We start from the raw sequence: 19,254 nt of genomic DNA on the forward strand, positions 1-19,254 counted from the left end.
GACAAACTTTGTGAGAGCCGAGGGAGCAGAAAGCAGAGACGTTGTCGAAGACGGGCAAAAGGTCGGACCGGGCGGCGATCAGAACAAGTCAGCTAAACAGGCATGTAGAGCCAGCGAGTGAGCGAGCAGCATCACAGATGATTCGACAATGAATGGCAACTTAAGGTGTTTTAAAATAGGGGACTGAATGGCCAGACAATCAGAGTCTGAGTCAGCTTTATTGTCAATTCCTTCATGCAAAGACACACAAAGAAATCGAAATTACGTTTCCTCCATCCCACGGTGACGAGACAGAGTACACGAGTAACATACAAGTAAACAACGGGGGAGAGAGTTCAGGACCCCAACAGCCTGGAGATCACAAACTTCGCCAGAGGCGAGCAGTGCTTGCATCCCACCACAGAGTCCCGGCACCATTCGTCACGGATGTAGACGCACATTCCACCTCCTCGTGACGTTCCCCCTCGTACAATGGCCCGGTCCGCCCGATAGCACGCTAGCCGCTCCAGATTCACAGCAGTGTTGATTAGCGTGTGTGTCATGGAAGAGTACTGGCTGAGAGGAAAATGTGTGGCAGAATAGAGCTTTCCCTATTACTGATGGTGCGGACATTTGACAGACTTTTCATGAAAAATCATTGAATAGATGATAATTTAGATGGTGTTTGGTATCATACACTGAAAACCCATTTTTAAACAGTATGACAAAATGTGCAGATTTCAATATTCTGACATTTCATGTTTTTTCGTGTTTTAAGACTGCTTTCAGAATGTTCAACTCCCCATTCAATGACTTATTGCCTTTGTAAATAGAACTGTTGTTCATTTTAATGCTTTGGTAAGGCTATGTTTAGCAGTAGGATCTAGTCACAGGTATAAGTCTTCAAATACTAGTAAAAAAAAAAAGGAAAAAAAAAATTGCCCTGCTGTGATGTTTACTAGTAAACCACAGGTGTCAAAGACCCATCATACAATTTTAAGCAAACTTCCATGATCCTCACTAAAATCTGTACCAATATTTCAAATTGACATGTGAAATAAATCACAATAACCTTGAGATTTTTTCTTACACTTTTGACAGTAATTTGAACAATAATTGTACAAACTGATATTGCTGATTTCAATACTCAATCAATTTGTTGTGTATATGCAATAGTACGATGAGACAATTTAACAATTATTATTAATTATTATTATATTATTAATATTTGATATAACCGTCAAGCCGTAACTGTAGGGTGGCCCGTACCAAAGGGAGTTTGAGACCCCTGTTAGACTCTTAAGACATGCAGTACCAAAAACAGCCACAAACCCCCAATAACAGGATTTCAACAAATCACTGCGACGGAATGTGGCAAAGCACCCTCCCAATTTTTAAATATGTATTTTAAAAGAATATATCAGTCAAATAAAGTAAGTTTGGAGTTGATAGTCGGTATTTTTTAAATTGCAGTGAATGTTATGACTTCCTTTTTGGGCCTTAATATCTGTGAAACTGATCAACTCAGAGAAATAATATTTTGGAGGTTATTAGTAGTAGCAGATATTGACAGGAGAAATTCTGAAGGCTATAGATAAGATCGTTTTCCAGATATTGCTGTTTTTTTTTTTAATGATCACAAAAACTGGAAAAACGACCCTATATTTAATATATTTCCCTAAGTAAAGTATTGAAAATAGAGACCTAATATATATATTTTTTCCATATAACAAGTGAGTCTTTTGACTAGATGTTTTACGGGACATTCTGAGATGGTCAGGTGGGAGGCATTTGATGATATGACATGGATTGACCGATACCGTAAGTGAAGTGTTTCAAATGTATTTTAAACAAAGAAACAATTTTGATAGAGAACACTTTTTGTTTGATCGCCAAGGGGCACTGAAATGGGCGATCATATGTATATTTTCCTTATGTAGTATGCAATACCTGCATCTCACTGGTGTTCTTAACGCTAGAACAGCGGCTGTTTTGATCTAACTCAAACAGCGTGGTGCGTCAATTGACGCGCCATCGATGCGACACGTTATCGTTGCACATCACATGTTGCGCACGTCATGTTATCGCGATCGTCTTGTTCGATTGCACGCCCCGATAACGTAACTGTGTGAGGATATTGTAGCGGAGTGACGAGTGTAATTGTATCATAGTTTATGGAGAAAACCAATTTAAAAGGGACATTCGACGTGCTGTCAAATCAGTCATATTTAAACTTGCGCAATGACGTCGGCATGCGGTCGCGGAGGAAAACGTAAGTTTTGGGGGTGAATTTTTAACAACATGGGCGATAATTAGAGCTATCAATGTTTTTTATTTATGTCATCGCTAAGACACACTGGGCGATTATTAGAATAAATACGGTATTTTGATTATAAAAGCTGACTTTTTATTTTCTCAATTACATGTACATTATGTCAAAATAGTAGCAGTGTCTCGAACGAATATACGAAATGAAATGTTACAATCAGGGCTGTGGACTCGGTTCGGACTCGGACTCGGTCGGACTTGGTCATTTTTGCCGGACTCGGACTCAGTGCTGATTTTGACCGAGTCCACCGAGACCGACAATAAAAAAAAAAGAGGCAAGACGCAGCCAGAGAGTGTCAGGTTACAGTCAGCGCGGTAGGAGTTGGAAAAGCAGTAAAACGTCCACCAAACTCGTCTTAATGACCCGTGATATATGTTATACCCTTACTATTTTCCAGGTTCTTAGATAGCAAGAATAGGTCGGACAACGACATGAATGATAACTGCTTTATTCCTTACTCACAGTGCGTTCACAGGGCGTACCACAACAACACAGAATGCGCCCATCCCACTTCCGGGGTTTTTCTACTACGGAATTTGAGTTAGCCCAAAATACACATCTCTTCCCCTCTTACAATGAACGTGCTATATGCACCTATAACTTGACATTTTCAAGATCTATCAATAACTACCATTAAACAATTATCATATATGGTCCAGACAATTATGACAATAATATTCCCATGAAACCTTAATTTTGGGTGAGTTTGGACTACGTTGAATTATATCGAATTATAGCGAAAAACCGATGTCGTACGGCGTCAGCACTATGTTGTTTTCAATAAAAACATGAAGAACTCACGTTTGCGTCAGTCAATTTTATTTTTATAAAGGATTATTCTCATTGGATGTCTTTAAATTCATCCGCGTTCTGCCATTGAAGCCTCTGTACGACTGGTTTTTGAATGCACCCCGCTTCAATGGCAGAACGCGGATGAATTTAAAGACATCCAATGAGAATAATCCTTTATAAAAATGAAATTTACTGACGCAAACGTGAGTTCTTCATGGTTTTATTGAAAACAACATAGTGCTGACGCCGTACGACATGGGTTTTTCGCTTTCCAAATAAGGGGTCGTCACTAATTATTTGTGTTTAGATAAATGTCTGAGCTATAATGGTGTAAGTAATGATTAAAACTTGAAAGTATCTGTTTATTGTATTCGTTTATATGTTTAATAAAGACAAAGCCATCACAAAACTTTTGTAATTATTTAGATTATCTAAATTAGCCTTGAATAAAGACTAAGCAGTCACATGAATTAACAGAAAAAATGGACAGCCGGACTCGGACTCGGACTCATGGCCAAGAGGTCGGACTCGGACTCGGTGCAAAAATCCGACCGAGTCCACAGCCCTGGTTACAATAGTAAAACAAGTTCAACTAAAACTTTCTGGGAAAATATACTTCAAATGTGAAACAGATTTGAAAAGAATGATCATGATTGCTGCTGTGGGGAATCTGTGAAATAATTTTTTTGAGACTTCAGCTCATTCAACCATTGATGGTAAAGATGAAAAATTGATAACCATTGAAAAGGAACTGAAGCTTCCCACAAAATGTTTAAATTCCTGGTTGATTGTTACAGTATGACTAATATGATTATTAAATATGAATATTATTACTAGGGATGCACCGAAATAAAAATTCTTGGCCGAAACCGAAAACCAAAAATGAGGAAGCCAAGGCTGAAAACCGAAAACCGAAACACCGAAAGAAATGATTATGTCAGTTATTACAACCACAGCATTTATGGCTACATGTGTACTAACCTCACTAAAATCAAGGCATTGCAATAAACAAAAGTATGAAAATATTTATTTAGCACTGACATTACAACAATGCACAATATAAATTAAAATTCAATAATAAAATAAAAATAAAATGTTTAACTTGACCCCACTCATGTGTACATTAAATAATAATTTACAGGCTTATAACTGACTGGCCTGCTGAAAGACTGTAAAATTAAATATGTTCTCTTTTAAAAACACAAAGTGCATAAGTCAAGTGCCTTTTAAATTTTGTTCTGTGTGTACAACATAAAAGTGTATCAAAACAATGGTTACCATAGCCTTTATCAACAACAAATCCACCAAGAATTGTGGATGCACAAACTGGAAAACAAATATTTTAACACTAGACACACGCCCATTCTACTTCTTGAGGTAAAGTGGCAGGTTTTTCTTGATGAAGAGTAGCTTTTCTGCTTTGTCACAGTGAAGTCTGTTCCTCTTCTCATCAAGAACATGAGCTGCAGCACTGAACAGTCTCTCACTGTCAGTGCTTGTGCACGGCGCAGACAAGTACTTGCGTGCCATCTTTGCCAGGTCAGGAAAGCGGCCATGGTTATTTCTCCAGTAGGCAAGAGGGTCATCACTTCTGGAGATGGGGACTTCAGACAGATAACCATCTAATTGTTGAGCGGTTGAGCTTGTTGGCTGCCTGACATTTGAGAACGATAAAGGGCCAGTGCATAAACATAAATAAAATAAAAACTCTATAGCAGGAAAATGAAATAATCAGTCATATATAGTCAGTCAGAACAGAATAGCCTACCTATTGTTTGGGGCACTCTCTTGCAGGATCTCATTGAACATATCAGACAACAAAGGCGCATGCCCCTCATCTAGTGCAGAGTGACGGGTCCTTTTTTCGGCGCTCTGCTCTCCTCCTGCGCTGTGCGCTGGCCTGTCTCCAAGCGGGTTGTCCGCATCCATCGCGGCCTGGATCATTTCTCGTGCGCACTGTTTTATTCCCACATCCAAGTAATGATCCTTATAACGCGGATCAAGTACAGTCGCGATGAAGTGCAGAGGATCATCATTGCTCTCAGTGAAACGTCTCTTGACAGACTCTAAGAGTGTACTTTTGATTGTTTTCACCCCGTGGTCCGTCTCAACTTCTTTACTTAGAAGACGCTTTAGTGCCGCAATTAACGGTATTACGTCTGCAACAGATGCATCAAAGGAGCTGATCTCTTTCGTTAGCTGCTCAAAGGGGTCAAGGACAGAGAGAATGTTCTCTATTAAGACCCACTGGTGTGAAGTGAATGTCGCGGGGAGCTCATGATCTGCGCTGTAAGCAGCCAAGACTCGCTTTTGTGCAAAGAGGCTTTCCAGCATGTAAAAAGTGCCATTCCAGCGTGTACGCACGTCTTGTTGGAACCGTTTTATTTGTGTTCCAAGCTGATCTTGCATAGACTGTAAACGGGAATAGGCCAGCTGAGAATGTTTAAAGTGGCCAACTATTCTTCTGCCTATAGTCAATATGTCTTTTACGTTGCGCTGAGACAACACTCCCTCGTTCACAGCCAGATGTAGTGTGTGGGCCATGCACCGTATTCCTTTCAGCTGGCTGTCTTCTATCGCTTTTGTCATATTTCTTGCATTGTCACTCACTATGGCATGCACTTTAGATCGGTCGATATGCCAGGTGTCGCACATATTGGTAAATGCATCAGAAATTGCTGCTGCTGTGTGTGAGCCTCTAAACTCTTGTGAATGGAGCAGAATCTTTTGCAGCTTGAAATCTTTGTCGATCCACTGCGCGGTTAGGCTGAGCATACTGGTGAGGCTGACGTCGGAGCTCCATATGTCGGTCGTGAAACTGATCGCCGTAATATCTGATGCTAGAAGCTTATGGACATGAGTTGCAACGATATTAAACAGCTCAGGTAAACACACGTCTGAGAAATGTCGTCTGCTTGGCATAGCATAACGGGGCTCAATGTGATCTATCAGCCTACGAAATCCCACATCTTCTACGATAGAGAACGGCTGATCATCTAAGGCAATGAATTCCATAATTTTGTGTGTTATGCCCTTTGCCTTGGCAGAATCACTGGAGAACTTTCTTGCCTTTTCAAAAACGTCCGCCACAGATGGAGTGGGAGTGCTCGGTGTCAGTTTCCTTTTCTGTGTCGCCTTCTTCTCATATTCAGAATGGCGATCGGGATGTTTGGATTCCAGGTGATGAATTAAACCCGACGTGGAGAAACTTTTTGCAGATGCACCCCCTCTTGAAATTTCAGCATTGCATGTTTTGCAAATCGCTATCCGTGGGTCTTTCTCTGATATAGTGAAATCAGTCCACACCGCAGACATGCTGGCTCTTATCCCGTTTTCCCGCGTGCTGGCTGCGCTGTTTGCTCACGTCATCACAAGTTTCGGCCGTGTTGTTTCGGTGATTTCGGTCTTTCGGCCAAAAACCGAAAATGCACTTTTGGGTCGTTTTCGGCCGAAAATTTTCGGTGGCCGAATTTTCGGTGCATCCCTAATTATTAGTATAATATTATTTAATTTATTAATCCCTCGTTTATCACGGATAAGTGGTTCCAAGACCACCTGGTGAAAATCCGCGATGTAGAGGAAATATATTGTTACAATGTCCATAAAAGGCTTTTATAAACGTTTATTGTACAGTGATCCCTCGCTACTTCGCAATTCGTTTATCGCGGCTTCACTACATCGCAGATTTTTTTTCAACCCAAAAAAAAGTTATTCAAAATTGAGCAATTTTGGCACGAAAGTTGCCCGCATGCCAGCAGAAGGCAGGGAGTGCCCACACAATCGCCGATTGCATAAATAAAAAAAATAATAAAACATTCAAAAAAAGAAAATTGAGCAATTATGGCATGGAAGTTGCCCGCACGCAGCTCGGTGGAGCACTGGGTAGCACGTCCGCCTCACAGTTAGGAGGGTGCGGGTTCGATTCCACCTCCGGCCCTCTCTGTGTGGAGTTTGCATGTTCTCCCCGGGCCCACGCGGGTTTTCTCCGGGCACTCCGGTTTCCTCCCACATCCCAAAAACATGCTTGGTAGGCCGATTGAAGACTCCAAATTGTCTCTAGGTGTGAGTGCGAGTGCAAATGGTTGTTTGTCTCTGTGTGCCCTGCGATTGGCTGGCAACCGGTTCAGGGTTTCCCCCGCCTACTGCCCGATGACGGCTGGGATAGGCTCCAGCACTCCCGCGACCCCTGTGGGGACTAAGCGGTACAGAAAATGGATTGATGGATGGATGGAAGTTGCCCGCACGCCAGCAGAAAGCAGGGAGTGCCCACACAATCAAAGTTTAAAGAAATTAATAATAATAATTCAAAAAGAATTACAAATGTTGCCCACACGCCAGCAGAAGGCAGCAAGTGCCCAGACAATTCAAAATCCACGTCTCTGATCATCCATCTCACCATTCGATATCGCTCCCGCAAGCTGATTGGCGCAGACGTTAGCCTCACCTTCGCTCTTTCCACTTGAGTGCTCGCGCCTTTGAAAATCTCTCCTAAACGTCCTTCATCCTCGAAATCTTCCGGTGAGCCAAAGAAAAAGAGAAAAATGATGACGGTGATCGAAAAAGTCAAATTATTGGACATGCTTCAGGTGGGCCGTAGCTATGCCGCTGTTGTGTGCCATTATGATTTGAACGAATCGACGGTCCGCTATATGAAAAAGGAGGAAGTGAAGATCCGCAAAACTGCCTCGATGTCTTTCGCCAAGGACACGAAGCGAGTTGTGACTTATTGCAATGAGCAAATTGTGAAAATGGAGAACGCTTTATCAGTGTGGATATCGGACTGTCGGGAAAAGAAGGTTAGTCTCGATACCAATATGTTTCGGACTAAAGCCAAAGCCTTTATGATAGCCTCGTTTCCTCGGCAGACCACGAGGCAGCTCTTCGTTATGTCAAGGAAGAGTTTCCAAAGATAATTGATGAGGGTGGTTATCTCCCGGAGCAGGTATTTAACATGGATGAGACTGGCCTCTTCTGGAAGAGGATGCCGTCCCAGACATTCCTTTATAAGGACGAATTGAAGAGGCCAGGGTTCAAGGCCCACAAAGATCAGGTGACTCTCGTCATGTGTGGGAATTCTGTAGGCTTCATGCTTAGTTTACAAGTCCCTGAATCCTCAGGCTTTGAAAAACAAAAACAAAACCTTGCTGCCCGTCTACTGGCTGCACAACAAAAAGGTATGGACAGCAAAAGCCCTCACACTCAACTAGTTCGTGAACTGCTTTATCCCGCAGGTGAAGCTGTACCTGGCTGAAAAAGGGCCGCCCCATAAGGCTGTCTTCATGGACTGTGCAGGAGGACATGCAATCAATTTCCATTATGACGGGGTCCAAGTGGAGTTCCTGCCCCCCAACACCACTTCCCTTGTACAACCCATGGATCAGGGGGTCATTTGAGCCTTCAAGGCCCTCTACACGAGGTCCAAAATGGAGGGCCTCATCTCCTTCATCGACGAGAACGTGGCCTTCAGCCTGAAGAACAATTGGCGAGGATACAACATTGCAACGTGCCTGGTCAACATTCAGACGGGTCTTAATGAGATGAGAGAGCAGACACTGATTGCGAGTTGGAGGAAATTGTGGCCAAAAAATGTCACCCCTGACTATGAGGGATTTACGCTTGATTAAGTTCACCACTCCTCCGTAGATAAGACTGTGAAGGTGGCTCGGTTGGTAGCCACTGATGGGTTCTCGGACATGACAACAGAAGACGTGACCACACTGATCGATTGCCACTCCAAGCCCCTAACTGACGAGGAACTCGTCGAAATGACAAGATTGGCGAGTGAGGAAGAAGAGGAGGTAGCTGAGGACAATGAAGCTGAAGAACATGGCCTTACCTGGAAAACCTGCAAGAGCTCTGCAACATAGCACGGACTCTGCAACAAATGGCCCAAGAAATCGATGACAACATGATCAGAAATGTAGAATTCAGCAACCGTATTGACGGTGTCATGGAGTTGTACAAGAACAAGAAAAAACAACGCTTACAACTCCCCATCACAATGTTCCTTGTACACCGAAAACGTTGTGCCTCCACGCCATCTCCTACAAGTACCCCAGCTCCATCCGAAGTTGCCTGCGATGATCCACCTGAAGATGAGGTGTCATCTGAGGAGCAGTAAAGTTCTCACTAACTTTAAAATTTGTTATAATAAAAGTTCTAAAAAGACATTTACCACATGTTCACTTGTTTTAAATAATGTTCTAATAAAATAGTTCTAAAACATATTTGCAGTGTTGTACTTTGTTATGAAAGAAGTTGTCACAAAATCATATTTACCATGTGTATACTTTAGCTACATCTACATATATGTTACACACACGTATAATATTTATACAATATTTTCTGTATGTTATTTATATTATTAATGTATTCTTTACATTTTTTTAAACTATTATTTAATGTTCTAAAAATTATTTATGCTCTGAAATGGTTTCATATACATTTATTGACAAAAAATGTACATATGAGAGTGTGACACCACGGATTTTCAGTTATCGCGGGTGGTCTTGGAACCAATTATCCGCAATAAACGAGGGATTACTGTATTTTTAAACACTGTATTGTACTTTTAAATGCTCTTTTTGTATTTTTAAACACTTGTGTTAACATTTTAAAGTCAAACTAATTTTCATAAACATTCTTCTTTATTTAAATAAATAAGAAAATAAATAAGAGCAAATATATTGTTTCAATATCCACACAAGATTTTTGTGAACCTTTATTATAGTTTTATATACACTTGATTGCTTTCTAAACACGTTTTTGTATTTTTAAACACCCTTGTAAAAAATTTAACGGCAAACTGACTTTCAGAAACATTCTTATTTATTTAAATAAATAAGAACATAAATAAGAGTAGATATATTGTTACAATATCAACAGAAGACTTTTATTAACCTTTTTTGAAGTGTAAACGTGTCTGGCTCCTCTCTGGTCTTGTGTGTTGGCCGGCTGACGCACCCCTGCGGCCCAGCGTGAGGTTGTCCATACAATCCTTTTATCATTTTACTTTTATACACTCTATTAAACTTTTAAATACGTTATTGTATTTTAAACACTTTTTTAAACATTTTAAAGTGTAAAGGTGTCACGGCTCCGCTCTGCTCTTGCCGTGCTGACCGGCTGACGCGCCCCTGTGGCCCAGCGCGAGGGCATCCACACATTGTTCAGAGGCACGCCCTGCGCTATTCGTGCTCATTGCCGGCCGCTGTCCCAAATCCTGGACGGCAGTGTTTTTTTCCTACGCCGCTTGTCCTCAGTGCTCGCCCGCGCTATCAGCGCTCATTGCCGCTCATTGCCGTTGTCCCAACTGTTTTTGCACGGCGGTGCATTTGTCCTTTGTGCGCAGATGTGTCACATCACCGCTCAAATCCCTGCTGGCCGGCTCACGCGCCCTCCGCGCTCGACCTCTGAGGCATGCGTCGCCAACCGTCAGTCTTCACCGCTTTGTCTGCTTTGACGCGCTGACAAGGATTTATGATATAAACGAATGACAATTTAAAATGTTGGGTATGGAAATAGTCTCTTTTTTGAATACAAAAATAAACTGAACAATTTGTGACACTGAAAAGTCACAAATTGTTTGCCTGACCCGCTGTGTAACGAGATGCTCGCACGACGCAAGCTCGCTGACCGGCTCGTCAGCTTGCCTCATCATCCTGCTCTGCCGGCATTCCAGCCCTCCTTGTTTCTTTTAAAATTTCCTCAAATAAGAGAGCCCGTGTTGCATTTGGTTCTCCTGCCTTGTTTGTGACAACAAAACAAAGCACAAATCAGATATGCTGCTGATTCTGCTGACACAAACGAAGTGGAGGAGTGGATACGTAGCAGGAGATTGAGAAAAAGCCTGGCTGCTCTTACAGCTCTAAGCCAATCATCAGCAAGGATACAGATCAACATGTTCCCATTAATCCCCTCTTGGCCAGTAGTGTTTTGTAAAGTCATATGGGCAGACAAAGCACCGCGCTCCAAGAGATGCCGCAAAAAGCCGCGATGCACCGAATATATCCGCAATATTTGTTTTCATATAAACCCACAATGTACTGAGGCCGAGATAAATGTAGCGAGCGCTGTTAGGGATATTACTAGTCAATGCAAAATGTAGTAATCCCAACACACCTATGATAGACTATCTGTATTTACATTCACATTGACAAGATCCTATGCAGTACAAATACATTTTTGCTGTGTGTTATCAAAATAAAAACAGTGGGGGAACACATTCATTGGATACACATTTGTATTTGTTTATATAATCCATATACGAATAAACACTTAGAGTCAAACCTCGGTTTTCGACTACAATCCGTTCCAAAAGGCGGTTCGAGAAGTGAATCGTTCGAATTCCGAATATTTTTTTCTCATTACAACTAATAGAAAAAAGTTTATTCCATTCCAAGACTTAAAAAAAAAACCAAACACATTTTTTAAGCATTTTTTCATTTGGGCATTTTTGTCCGATTGCGCAACTACACCGCACCGCCGAACGCACAACCGTAGCGCCGCCGACCGCGCAACGGTACCGCGCTGGTCGCATTATTGTGACAGAGCCGTTGCTGAAATTTAGAAAATATTCCTTAGAAAAAGTCCTGATGTACTTTCCAAATTTTAAGTGGACCTCATGCGCAGGGAGCTTAATTTGGTTCGATTGTGCAACCGCAGCGCGCCGGGCGCTCACTGTCTTGCTTTAAGAGCGTCTTTGTGTTTTCGGATGGCTTTACTGCTCCTACTTACTTTCTTTGGAGGCATGATTAGGAGTTAATACAATCCTCAAAGTAACGAAAATATAAGAGCAACGAAGTCAGTCGGCATCCTGGTCGTGCGGTTGGGTTTTCTCGCGTCCTTTCGGCTCAGCTCGCGAGGTTCGACCTCCGAATTTTTGTTCGACAACCAAAACAAAACAAATCTCACATTTTCGTTAGAATTCCGATTTGTTCGAGAACCGGGACGTTCGAAAACCGAGGTTTGACTGTATTTGTATTGCACTACCCTACATGTTTCACTTCCACTTAAGATTAATCTTCCGTGCATTTCTTTTCTTCTCACTTTCAGAAAAGTCTGGATCATTCACTTCAGAAGAGGAGAAGGTTGGTTGTTTTTTGGAAAAGAAATACGTAAATGTGAAAAGCCTTTGAGATATTGTAATTAGTTTTACGTCTTGACAATAAAGTGAGCCCAACATTGATAGTTTAATTTAATGACAATACGACAGTTCCCCCTGGAAAAAAACTCAGAAATGATTTAACGGTATTTTAGAACAGAGTGGCGGTATACTTACGGTATTTTGCGCCCTACTAGGCGCACCCGGTTATAAGGCGCACCTTCAATGAACGGCCCATTTTAAAACTTTGTCCATATATAAGGCGCACCGGACTATAAAGTGCATTAAATAGAAGCTATATTGCAAAAAAATGAGGTTGACTAGAGTTGCGGTATGCACCCACTAGCCAATAACCAACGAGCCCTCTGTAAACAATCGCATTTCTCAAACGATCTCCTATAAAATGATCGGAACTGACTAAAGTTCGATCTAACGCATTGGTACTACTTACCTATGTTTCCCTTCCATATCGATCCGTAGATTTACTCGAAACATTAACAGAGCAGCCTATTTTGACATGAAATAGCTTGCTGCGTATAGCAGCTATCGTTATAGCATTAGCCATCCGCAAAATCCCATGAGCCTCAGCTCGCAATATCCCATGAGCCTCAGCAAAGTGTAAACAATCGCGTTTCTCAAACGATCTCCTATAAAATGATCGGAACTGACTTAAGTTCGATCTAATGCATTGGTACTACTTACCCATGTTTCCCTTCTATATCGATCCGCAGATTTACTCGAAACATTAACAGAGCAGCCTATTTTGACATGAAATAGCTTGCTGCGTATAGCAGCTATCGTTATAGCATTAGCCATCCGCAAAATCCCATGAGCCTCAGCTCGCAATATCCCATGAGCCTCAGCAAAGTGTAAACAATCGCGTTTCTCAAACGATCTCCTATAAAATGATCGGAACTGACTAAAGTTCGATCTAACGCATTGGTACTGCTTACCTATGTTTCCCTTCCATATCGATCCGTAGATTTACTCGAAACATTAACAGAGCAGCCTATTTTGACATGAAATAGCTTGCTGCATATAGCAGCTATCGTTATAGCATTAGCCATCCCCAAAATCCCATGAGCCTCAGCTCGCAATCTCCCATTAGCCTCAGCAAAGTGTAAACAATCGTGTTTCTCAAACGATCTCCTATAAAATGATCGGAACTGACTAAAGTTCGATCTAGCGCATTGGTACTACTTACCTATGTTTCCCTTCCATATCGATCCGTAGATTTACTCGAAACATTAACGGAGCAGCCTATTTTGAAATGAAATAGCCTCGCGGGTACAACAGCTATTCGGTGACGCCCCCTGACTACAGTTACCGTAATGTTGGGAAGCGATGCGACCTTGTAATTTACTAGTCGTACTAAAACGTACTAAAACATTTTGGCAGAGCACGGTGTACAACCAGTATGGATCAACAAATTCATCAATTGATCCATATATAAGGCGCACCGGACTATAAGGCGCACTGTCGACTTTTGATAAAAATGTAGGTACTAACGCCCACTTTTTAGATTGAATTTGCTTGATTTTACACATCAGCCTGACTACTTCACGGAAGGAACAGATCATGATTTTTCCATTGGAAATCATTGACAAGACTATTGCTTAAAGCGTCCAAGTCAGCTATCAGTTGGCACCAACATTTACATGGACATCTATACTTGTGACTACTTTGACGTATCACACGGATTAGTCTTTCTGTGGCTGATTTAAGAGCAAGGGCTATCCTTCGGTGCAAAATAAAATAATATTCCACGAAAGCAGTGGTCCCCGAGGTGCTTCTTGGTTATAATGGTGGTCCCTTGGACTAAACCAGTTGAAAACCCCTGCTGTATGTCATTGTTGGAGACACTCAGGGAAGGATCGCTAAATTGGAGGTACAAATTTGTGTTACAACCTTTCCTGCGAAACGGTAGAAACATTTTTCATCTTTCTGAAGACACTAATTTTGATTACCCTCACAATCTTGCAGAAGGCGTGCGTATCCTGTACGACAGAAGATCTGAACACGAATGGTACAGTGTGAACATGTGTTACATGTACTAACATACCCTGTTTGACTTTAGCAAAATTTCTACTTTTTTTTTTACCTGTCTGAACCGCTTATCCTCACGAGGGTCATGGTCATGCTAAGCCCATTGAAGAAACATGTTCATAAATCAGAGAAAGCAAATTTTGGAATTGGGTGTGATGGTTGAGAGGCTAAGGTGGCTCGGTGGTGTACTGGTTAGCACGTCCACCTCACAGTTAGGACTGTGCGGATTTGATTCCACCTCCAACCCTCCCTGTGTGGAGTTTGCATGTTCTCCCCTTGCCCGCGTGTGTTTTCTCCGGGCACTCTGGTTTCCTCCCACATCCCAAAAACATGCTTGGTAGGCCGATTGAAGACTCCAAATTGTCTCTAGGTGTGAGTGCGAGTGCAAATGGTTGTTTGTCTCTGTGTGCCCTGCGATTGGCTAGCAACCGGTTCAGGGTCCCCCCCCCCGCCTACTGCCTGATGACAGCTGGGATAGGCTCCAGCATGCCCGCAACCCCCGTGGGGACAAAGCGGTACAGAAGATGGATGGATGGATGGATGGATGGATGGATGGATGGATGGATGGATGGATGGATGGATGGATGGATGGATGGATGGATGGATGGGCTGAGAGGCTAAATGAAATGGAATCATATTGAATGACATAGACTGATATACCTGTACAAAACACGTGGAAGGTGGGAATCAGTAAAAAAAAAAGATCCAAATAAAAGACAAAACATCTTCAATTCTGGCTTTTGTTTTGGAATTTTGGAAAACATATATAGCTGAACAGTTTAATGATGTAATGATTTGAATCAGTCAAAAAAATTGAAGGAGAAAAAATAAATAGTAATATTTGGCTTATATTTTAAAACGTTGAAAAATATGCAGAAATGGAAATGAAATCAAGAAAGCAAGTAACTAGTAGTAGTATTACTACAAGTAGTATTCGCACTACTTGTACCGTATTGGTCCGAATATAAGACAGTGTTTTTTGCATTGAAATAAGACATACCCATTCACAACGCTAGATGGTGCCAGATACGTATCTTTAAAGCGAATGCTGAACTTAACTCCCCAGGCCAAAGCTAAACCCTGTCACGAAGAATAAAAATAGCGGTAGCACAAAGAAGAAAAATAAAAAATAGCGGTAATAAAGAAAAGCGAAGAAAATAAGATAAGAGATAACAGAAAATGTAAAAACATAGCGACAATCTGGAGAAAAGTGGGTTGAAGATCGGCCAGGTTAACCGGCAGCTGAGGAGAAATTATGATGACATTTTCAAGATGATGGTGATAAATGAGGCAGAGTCTTCAAACAATTGCAAAGCGGCTGTGAAATATGGTGTCACAGAGTGTAATGTGCGGAGATGGAGAGCTCAAAAAGATCGCCGTGGTCCTCAGAGCAGCCGCTTTCAAAAGCTCAACAGGATGGTGTGCGCATACGTGGACAAGAAACGAAAAGACGGGATGCCCATCAGCAGAGCTGTCATTCAGCTCAAGGCCGTGGGAATAGCCAAAGAGCTAAACATGCCCACCGCTGACTTCAAAGCAAGCCTCGGCTGGTGTAAAAGAATGATGCGGCGTAACTAACTGACTAATGCTGCGACGCGGAACAAGTCCAGCCCAGCGTTCAGATATTAAGATGTGATAGACAATTTTTTCATGATTTGAATGAGGCAAAATAACATGCTTTTTCTCTCGAATATATTGTTATAATCATTTGGTTCAGATGTACTGTAATTATTTTCTGTATAAAAATTAAATTTGGTGTTCAAAAAGTATTCTTTTCAAATTTGAGTCTTGAAAAAGAGGAGGGTCGTCTTATAATCAGTCGTAGTCGTAGCTGTCATACTTTATAGTCAAAATTAGTAGTAGTAGGAGTGTAGTACGTACCGTAATTTTCGGACTATAAGTTGTGGTTTTTTTCATAGTTTGGGTGGGGGGGCGACTTATAATAAGGAGCGATTTATATGTCAATCTTTTAAAAAAAAAAAAAAAAAAAAAAAAGTGAAACCGCAATGTAGCAAGGGATTACTGTAAGTTGAATTTCAAGTGACGTCAGTGGCGCGGCGTGGCGTGGGGCTGCGGTTGTTTGCAAAAAGGACAAAGATTGATCACGGGATGACGAAGATGACGAAGGGCCCCACGTACTACCGGCATCATTAGCGGCTTTGTTTCTAAGTGACACGGAGGACAAAAAGTTTGAAGGATTTACTGAGTACGTACATGCACTTGTGAGTGTGCACCGAGCTTTCTGACACGGCTTCCGGTAGTAAATGCGCAGGCGAGCGCTTGCCCATCTACTGGGGAAACGCAGTCATTGCAGGCAAAATGACCCAAAAAAAAGTTTAATAATACAATTTGTTCAGGGTTGGCGGGCCGGATTAAACGGTCCCGTGGGCCGTATCCGGCCCGCGGCCGTAGTTTGGTGACCACTGAGCTAAACGATACGGTATGCTAACGTGACAAACACAAACGAGGAGCTGAGAACGGGCCTGACGTAACATTCGGTTATTTAAATAAAACTATTACATAAATAACACGTTTATAAAACCATCTGTGTCACTCCAATTCATTAAATCCATCGATCGTCCTTTGTCAACAATGCTGTGTGCCGCGCCGCAGTTCAAATTATTCCACAGGCCCATACAACGATATATAAACTATATTTTAAAGAACTATCACATAAACAACAATATTATCAAATACTACTCCAAATCATTAAATCCATCGATCAAATTTCTCGTCCTTTATGTCATCCTGGTGACAGAGGACATGTCCAGAGGATATGGCGCTTTAAAGTGTTAATTGCTTTATTTGATTTTTTTCTCTCTATTTTTCATGTTTTGAGTATGTTCAAGACAAAGATATCAAAGCATGTGAAGTGATCAACTACACTAAAAATAACATGTGAAGTGGTCAACTACACTTGTAAGTAAGTGATGTGTCAATGATCAAGTAAAAATGTGTGAAAAAAAACATATATAAGTCGCCGCCGTCATCGGGCAGTAGGCGGGGGACACCCTGAACCGGTTGCCAGCCAATCGCAGGGCACACAGAGACAAACAACCATTTGCACTCACACTCACACCTAGGGTCAATTTGGAGTGGTCAATCGGCCTACCAAGCATGTTTTTGGAACGTGGGAGGAAACCGGAGTGCACGGAGAAAACCCACGCGGGCCCGGGGAGAACATGCAAACTCCACACAGGGAAGGCCAGAGGTGGAATCGAACCCGCACCCTCCTAACTGTGAGGCGGACGTGCTACCCAAGTTATTTGATTTATAATTTATATATCGTTATATGGGCCTGTGGAATATTTTGAAGTGCAAGCGCCGTCAGCGGCGCGCACCCATTGTTGGCATAAAGGACAATCGATGGAGTTAATGAATTGGAGTGACACAGATGGTTTTATAAAGGTGTTATTTATGTAATAGTTTTTTGAATAACTGTGAATGTTACGTCAGGCCCGTTCTCAGCTCTTTGTTTGTGTTTATGTCACGTTAGCATACCTATCGTTTAGCCTGTTGTTGCTCGTTCATGTCAGTTCTTGGTGTTGGATTTTGTCGGATACATTTCCCCCCAAAATGCGACATATACTCCGGAGCGACTTCTATATGTTTTTCTTCACGTTATTGTGCATTTTATGGCTAATGCGACCTATATTCCGGAGCGACTTTTAGTCCGAAAATTACGGTAGTAGTAGTTATAGTAGTAGTTATGCTTAGTAGTAATTAGTAGCAGAAATAGTACCTAGTAGTAGAGATTAGGGATGCACCGAAAATTCGGCCACCGAAAATCTTCGGCCAAAAATGACCCAAAAGTGCATTTTCGGTTTTTGGCCGAAAGACCTAAATCACAGAAACAACACGGCCAAAACCTGTGATGACGTGAGCAAACAGCGCAGCGAGCACGCGGGAAGACGGGATAAGAGCCGGCATGTCTGCGGTGTGCACTGATTTCACTATCTCAGAGAAAGACCCACGGATAGCGATTTGCAAAACATGCAATGCTGGAAATAAATGCTATATAAATAAATATAAATAATATATAATATAAGATAATAATATTAATATTATAAAGATAATATTAATATAATATATAATATAAATAAATCCATAAATGCTGTGGTTCTAATAACTGACAATCATTTCTTTTGGTTTTCGGTTTTTGGCCTTGGTTTCCTCATTTTTGGTTTTCGGTTTCGGCCAAGAATTTTTATTTCGGTGCATCCCTAGTAGAAATACTTATAAGAAGTAGTTAATAGTAGTAATAGTACTTAAAAGTAGTAGTAGTACTTAGTACTAGTACTTGGCAGTAGTAGAAGTAGTTAGTAGTAGTACAGCTAAGTGTTGATTTTACACGGACATTATTATAATTCCGAAAGCTTATCATTAAGAACAATTTTTGCATGATTTGAATGAGGCAAAATAACATGCTTTTTCTCTCGAAGATATTGTTATAATCATTTGTTTCGGATGTACTGTAATTGTTTTCTGTATAAAAATTTAATTTGGTGTTCAAAAAGTATTTTTACAAACTTGAGTCTTGAGAAAGAGAGGGTCGTCGGATAATCAGGTATGTCTTATATTCGGGCCAATACGGTATTAGTAGTTGTAGCTGTCATACTTTGTAGTCAGAATTAGTAGTAGTAGGACTATAGTACATAGTAGTAGTTGTAGTAGTAGTTATTAGTTATTATTAGTACTTAGTACTATTACTTGGCAGTAGTAGAAGAGTTAGTAGTAGTACAGCTAAGTGTTGATTTTACGCGGACATTATTATAATTCCGAAAGGTTATCATTAAGAACAGCTATGTCCAAAACCTGGCCCCTGGTCAGATTTCATACGGACCGCAACTTCGGTCTTATAATGTATTATTTATGGCCAGGCTGCACTGTCAAAGCGAAAAAATAAAAAATCCTGAAACTTGGAACTGTAATTCATCCTTTTACCGAAAGGTAACAGCACCACTTTAATAATCTCAGTCTGCATCCATGCTGCAAACCCCTCCGC

General features: G+C 41.4%; 2 protein-coding genes across 13 annotated transcripts in view; one reads left to right on the forward strand and one right to left on the reverse strand.

Moving 5' to 3' along the window:
* ccdc142 (coiled-coil domain containing 142) overlaps nucleotides 1-19,254 on the forward strand; it is an 83,198-nt gene that overhangs the window by 1,581 nt on the left and 62,363 nt on the right. For 10 of the 12 annotated variants that reach the window (XR_009713812.1, XR_009713815.1, XM_061273243.1 and 7 more), the window contains exons 3-4: nucleotides 12,155-12,189; nucleotides 14,187-14,229. Coding sequence is in view for 9 of the 12 variants with exons in the window: in XM_061273243.1 (XP_061129227.1) it covers nucleotides 12,155-12,189; nucleotides 14,187-14,229 (78 nt within the window). In the remaining 3 variants the exon portion in view is untranslated. Of the gene's footprint in view, nucleotides 1-1,966; nucleotides 2,252-12,154; nucleotides 12,190-14,186; nucleotides 14,230-19,254 lie in introns of those variants that run through there. The other 2 variants (XM_061273252.1, XM_061273279.1) reach the window with 2 other exon arrangements.
* On the reverse strand, nucleotides 4,114-6,624 carry LOC133150811 (zinc finger BED domain-containing protein 4-like). The gene is made up of 2 exons (XM_061273333.1): nucleotides 4,869-6,624; nucleotides 4,114-4,754 (listed from the first exon to the last, which is right to left on the reverse strand). The coding sequence occupies exons 1-2, from the start codon at nucleotides 6,413-6,415 to the stop codon at nucleotides 4,466-4,468; spliced, it is 1,836 nt and encodes a 611-aa protein (XP_061129317.1). The 5' UTR covers nucleotides 6,416-6,624; the 3' UTR covers nucleotides 4,114-4,465.

This window comes from Syngnathus typhle, linkage group LG1, assembly GCF_033458585.1.
Source record: "Syngnathus typhle isolate RoL2023-S1 ecotype Sweden linkage group LG1, RoL_Styp_1.0, whole genome shotgun sequence".
Taxonomy (NCBI): domain Eukaryota; kingdom Metazoa; phylum Chordata; class Actinopteri; order Syngnathiformes; family Syngnathidae; genus Syngnathus; species Syngnathus typhle.